Source organism: Penaeus chinensis, chromosome 26 (genome assembly GCF_019202785.1).
Source record: "Penaeus chinensis breed Huanghai No. 1 chromosome 26, ASM1920278v2, whole genome shotgun sequence".
Taxonomy (NCBI): Eukaryota; Metazoa; Arthropoda; class Malacostraca; order Decapoda; family Penaeidae; genus Penaeus; species Penaeus chinensis.
In genome coordinates, this window is record NC_061844.1 from 6351810 (window position 1) to 6358297 (window position 6488).

The window sequence follows — 6488 nt, forward strand, 5'->3', positions numbered from 1 at the left end:
GGATAAGGGTAAAGAAGGGTAAAGGTATGAGTAATGAGGATGAATAAGTAGGTTAAGGTAGGGATAATGGTTAATGGTTAATGGTTAAAAGCAAAATAAATGTGCTAGACATCTAAGGTCATGTAGCACTGTAGTAAATGGTAGTAAAGGGTGGTTGAGTTAGTGATTAGTTGTCAAAGTTGGGCAAAGGAATTGACGAGTAAATGGGTTAAGGTTGGGTAAGGTAATGTATAGGGGTTAGATCAAGTGAAGGATGTATATGTATTTGAGGAATGAAAACAGGTTGTCAAAGCAGAAAGTGTGAGAAGTTGTGGGAGGGATCACGAAAATCGGTCCCATTTGGCTGGGCTAAATAGATTATTTAAGAATTTTGTAGAGATGGGGGTAGTAGAAGGACAGGGGCATGTGGAAGAGGGAGTAGTGTTGAGGGACGTAGTGTTAAGGGAGGATGGGGTAGTTGATGAAGAAGGTTGTGGGGGTATAGTTGTTGAAGTTGAGCATGTTGGGAGTAGAAATGTCTCCTGGGGTGTTGATTAGGGTGGATACTGTACTAGTCGGCATTGAGGAGGGTGTATTAGTTGTAGTGTTCAGAGCCGTGGTCAAAGGAGAGCTTGGGGTCAGGGAATCGGGCGAGTTTGAATTGGTGGAGCTATTTGATGAAGAGGCAATTGCCTCTAATAATGGTATTGTTAATGGTTATTCATTGTTGGCCATGATAAGCCTGGTGTATGTTGGGGAGAGAAACGATCCACCTCTCAGGGTCACTTGAGGGGTAAGGGCTAGACAACTAAAGCAGGGGAATACCGTGCCCATGGCTCCCTCAGGCCGTTCAGGACTGGCACAAAGTCAGCCTTTCATCCTTTCAGCACGGCTCTCACACCTTAGGAAGTGGATAGTAGAAGGGGTTGGTGAAGGGACAGAAAGGAAAAAGGAGGAGGGGGGATAAAAAGACCATGCAAAATTTGTTGAGTCGAGGGCTGAGTCCCAAGGTTGGGGAGTTCCCCAGCATTGGGTCCCAGTCTCCGCCTCCTAAGCCCCCCCACGACAACAACGGGCAAGGGATTGGGGGGGAGGTAGGGATAAATGAGAGAATTAAAATGTGAAGAATATGTATGCATCTGAGGAAAGAGAAGTCATCAGAGGAGAAATTGTCTATTAAGTAAGGATGTCTAACAGATTGGGAGGTCGGGAAAGGGAGGGTAAGTGAGGGAAAGCAGAGGTACGGGCTGCAGTAAAGCAAACCTTTGAAGAACTTTGTACATCAAAGGGATCATTTCCAAAACTTTCACTTCAATGGTACTTAATAACCTAGGGTCTTATATCATACACCACATTGTGCTAGTGGAATAGGCTATAGTTTTCATTTGATTTTTAAAAGTAGTGTTATGGTCATGTTATAATTGTTCATGCCTAATTGGTAGTTCTTGAAATTGTCTTCTCTTTATGTGCTTTTATGGAATGAAGCATCAGACAGTTGTAAATGAGTTATGTAAGTACTCAGTAAATTATTTTAAATGGAAATGTCTGATGGTAGGGGTGTTGCAAATGCTTTATGTGGCAGCAAAAAGGTTGAAAACCACAGTTCTGCAGCAAAACTAAAGCATCTGGGATGTCCAAAAGTGACTGAAGACCCTTCAGTATTTACACACACAGCTTGAAGTCAGTGTTAACCAGTCAAAACATCTTATATAGTGTAGTCTGTGTGGCAGAACATTTGACACAAAGAACAATTAGAACTTTTTTTTCTGGTAAAGAAATAAAAGAAAATACATCAGAAATAACTTTTTATATACAACACCCTTAACACAGCATTGTGCACAACTGTATATGTATATACAACCTCAATAGCACATGTAACAAAGAGAGCTAAACCATTATTTTGGAGTATTGGCTCAAATTTAATCACAATTACGACATATCAATCTAATTGTTCATGTACTACTACAATCTATACACCATTTTTATTAATACATTTGACCTAATAATACATCAAGAATCTGTTATTGACTCCTACATTTATTAAAAACCATAAAAAATAAAAGTTTAACACTTTAAACATATTATGGAATGTTCGATATAAGAAACTCTTCAATTATAAATCATCCTAGTTTTAATAACAATAAATAATATTTGTGATAATATGAAAGTAATATTCCACAATTGCTTAAAAGTTCTCTTCAACATATTAAAGTCAAAGCAACTACATCCAACACGTTGTAACAGGGACACTATACAGAAAAAAAAAAAAAAAGAAGAGAATATTAACCCATATCAACAAGCATTCTTACAGCCATGAATGTTGACAAGTACCAAGGAAGGAAGCATGTCAGTCATGCTATCGTCCGCTCATGGTGTTGTGCAGCTGACGGACCAGTGATAGCTGATGCTCACGTCCTAGGGGTACTCTGTTGCGCGTCCTTCTCTAGTTGCTTGCCCAGGTACTCCCTGGTAATAGGGTGAGGGAAGAAATTGATTATCTGTAATTTATCCTAGTCTTTTCCTAGTAAGTAGCATGCAGGTAAAATCTCTAAAACTTTGGGGCCTAAATTCGTCTTAGGATACTTTATGTATGTCACCATAACAAAGTATTGTAACTATCTCAATCATAATCAAAATGATGAATACAGATAAGCAATAATATAAAATAAATTAACAATAAACTGCATAAAATTAAAGACATAACAATGCAAAACTAAAATATACAATTCTAATGTAAATGAAAGGTATGCTGAACATTAGACTATTATCACTAACGAGCAAGAGCACTGGTCCTTGGGAGTGAAATCCAGTTCAAATTTTTTTTTTAAAATCTCTATAATGTTACATCATCAACAGACCTTATATATTTATGAACAAATAACTGTTATAAGGAAATAGAACACTGACTGAAGCCTTAATATTTACCAATTGTGAACCATCAGCTTCTGAACCGCAAGAAGAGCTTCATAGCGAACATTAGGGTCTGCGTGGGTTAGGTGTTGCATCACCCACTGCTTACCCCCTAACTGCTCAAGCACCCTGGAAATTAATATGAATTCAATACATTTATATCATCTTATTATTAGTGCCTCTTTGTTTCACTCACTCAACCTTACTTTCTCAAACACTCACCATAAATATTGCTTTTCCATCTATATCATATTACACATCTCAAAGTCAACTTGATTATATACTAAAAATCAAAAAGGAAAAAGAGAGGTCTTACTTCTTGCCACGGCTATAGTGTCTTGTGTATTCCCCAATATCGTGGCAAGCAACAGACAGCACCAAGGGATCATTGCTTGTCTCCAGCAGATTAATGAGGATCTTGAGCAATTCAAAATTCTTCTCATTAAGACGTCCAGCATTCTCACGCCAGAACTTCTCACTCTTGTGGACAGGTGACCACTCCATGCGTCCAGACTTTACCTCGGAGCAGTACTCCTCGAAGGAGCTTCATGATTAAAAGGCTTAGATTAACTGCTTGATATAAAATTAAAAACATAAGGGCATTTTGCAAGGATATAACCAAATACTGGTGTTAAAGCACTACTTTTCTTTTGCTTTATTTTTTTCTACCAAATAAATTGAAAAAGGCTGAAGTTCTTGAACTATTAAATTAATATATACTAAAAACACACGAGCATTACCACATCGAAGTCTTTGAAAGATTTCCAAACCATAAGAAAAATAATTCAGCAACTGATGACGGATTCTTTATCCTAGACCTAAGAAAACTGAAAAACTGTTGTCAATACATTTCATACTACTATTACTACTAGTTACCTAAGGTCCTGTATGGATGTCTGCAACTTCTCATTCAGGAATTCAATGTCTGCAGTGATGTCTTCATCTTCAAACTTGCGCTGGGCTAAGATCTCTAGCTGCTTCAGCACCTGAATTATAATGTAATTAGTAAAATGATTAGGTAAAAGGAAATAATGAAAACAAGGAGTAAGAAAGTATATGAAGAGATAATTAATGAAGAAAAAGTTACTTAAAAATGAAGAGAAAACATTTCTAATCATATTATCAGATGAGAGGGATGTCTACTTTGAAAAATGACAAAGAAAACTAAGCAGAATCCACAAACAAGAATGATAAAGAAGAAAATAAAGATGAGAAAAAAACGATATCCCATACAGCAACAACCTTGCCCCTCCCCTACAAACAGAAGAAAAAATTTGAAGCCCACCTTGCATTGAACCATCTGTATGGAGTTTTCCCGAGCAATGGCAGGATCCTCAGGCTTGTCAATGAGGTTCCTGAAGACAGCAAGAGTGATGCGTGTCACCTTCTCCTTGACACTCTCACTCAGGATGTCAGCCAAGGTTGGGATGACACTGTACCTAGATTAACAATAAGACAAATGGATGAAAAACAGCAAATAAAGACAAGAAACAATATAACACTGGCATACAAAGTTTAATTATAAATATGTATAACTTTAATATAATGAGAAACCTGTGACTTCCCTCTCCTCCCTACACACAAAAACAGAACAAGTTTGCAATGAGGAGAAAAACACAAAAGAAAGAAAAAATAATAAAAAATAAAAAATTGCTTACTTGTTCATCTTCTCGGCAATGGCATTGTTGAAGGTCATAACCCACAGGCAGAAGGTCAGCTGGTACTGGATCTGGAAGTTGAGTTTGCCGGAACTCAGGACCTGAAAGAAGCAGGGATTTCTGGTAAATACATCTTAGAACAATGACTTTGCCTGAAATGTCAGTCTATGTTACCCATTAACTTTAGTATTGCGTATCTCACTTGTATATCCACATATTACACTAATTTTTCATTTTTCAGCTATCTCCATTTTTTACTACCTATTTATATTGAACCACATTTACCCTCTGTCTACATCACTTATTTGACTATTTATATGTACAATCATTCATAGTTGACTCTTCATATGTATAATCATTCATTCAATGTATATTTCTCCATCTATTTACATTTGCCTATCTCTCCTTGCATCTTCCCATATCAATCTAGCACACTATATTTCTCTAATATCTATTACTTCCATAAAATATTAAAAAACACTGGTACTTTTCCATAACTCTAGGGTCAGTTTCACCATAGCCCAAGCTGAGAACAGGAAACGTGCAAGAATTTACCTGAACAATGGTAACAACGCCATCCAGTTGATAGAAGATGGTTCTATATTCCTCAACACGCAGCATCATTTGGAGGCATCGGCCAACGGACTGCATGTACTCATTGTTCTGTGAAAAAAAAAATAGAACTTTACTTTGGTGCAAAATTAGTTAAGTTTTCTGATTTGGTTGACAGAAAAATTGGTACACAAATTATACATCTGAAGGACAAAACTGGTATGCAGATTAAATGAACAAAAGTTGAAAATCACAGGAAGAAAGCACTGACCCAAACCAAATATAATGACAGGAACATGAAAAATTATTTGGATTTACACAAAATTTTGTAAGTAGTCTGTGAGCATGACTGTCAGCCTGTTGCTTTTCTAATATGAGCTCTTTCATAATATTCAAATTCATAAATTCCATATCATGAAACCAAACCATTAATGAAAAAAAAAAAAAAAAATACAAGATAAAAAAGTATATATAAACAATAAATAACAAATGAAGATACAAAAGGTAAATATGCAGAAGAAAACAGGCTAAAATACCTACACTACTCAATCAAAACAAGTTCTACATGTTCTATGCTCTCCATACTTTAGCTAAATACACTGGCTTATGTACATGTCCTTGATGCCCTCACTTCCAATGCCCTGAACTCACTCAAGTCTTGATCTCTTGAAACAATTAAGCAGGAGCTTTCCAAACCACCTGAGGACTGCTGTGCATTCTAAGTCAATATCCCAAAAGTGGTATGCCTAGTCAAAGGTCGGGGGGGGGGAGAAGGAGACAACAGGAAGAGGTAGAGCAGGAGAAGAAAAACTGAGGGAACAAATAGAAAGGAAACAGTCAAGGGGGGGGGGGGGGTGAGACTAATGATAAAGCAAAACAAAGAAAATATGAAGAAATGGAAAACTAAACTAGAAGGGGTGATTACTGACATGAAAATTATAATATAGTATCTGGAGAGATAATAAGCAAATAAACGGTCAAGTTTAATTTTTTTTTAAATACAAGAGAAATAAAGAGGGAGAAGAAAGAGGAGACAAAGAAGAAAAAGGCCAACAAAAAGCAGAAGCAAAACACAAAATGACGAAAGGAAATAAAATACTACTAATAAAAATGAAAACTAAAACTAAGATTACTACATTAAGAGAGAGTATAAGAAGCTGTAAAATAATCCTTTAAACAAATATCAGGCAATTTATCTTTTCTTTTACATAATTACACACAGAGTAAACAATAAGGTTAAAGGTCCCTACCCTAGCACACCTAAAATGTTTTGAAACTGAATAAAAAGAAAAGTACCTGAGGATCATGATAAAAGTACATAGTAAACAATCCAAACAATATAGAGTTAGGGTATAAAGGAGGTATATAATAACACATCCAAAACACTTT

At 36.3% G+C, this 6488-nt stretch overlaps 1 protein-coding gene across 1 annotated transcript in view; it reads right to left on the reverse strand.

The window, feature by feature from the left end:
• Positions 1-1771: 1771 nt before the first annotated feature.
• LOC125039111 (V-type proton ATPase subunit H-like) overlaps positions 1772-6488 on the reverse strand; it is a 14582-nt gene continuing 9865 nt past the window's right edge. Inside the window, exons 5-11 of the mRNA XM_047632846.1 lie at positions 5103-5210; positions 4548-4648; positions 4175-4328; positions 3766-3875; positions 3206-3433; positions 2905-3018; positions 1772-2445 (exon numbers count right to left, since the gene is read on the reverse strand). Coding sequence (XP_047488802.1) covers positions 2388-2445; positions 2905-3018; positions 3206-3433; positions 3766-3875; positions 4175-4328; positions 4548-4648; positions 5103-5210 — 873 coding nt within the window. The 3' untranslated portion in view covers positions 1772-2387. The remainder of the gene's footprint in view (positions 2446-2904; positions 3019-3205; positions 3434-3765; positions 3876-4174; positions 4329-4547; positions 4649-5102; positions 5211-6488) is intronic.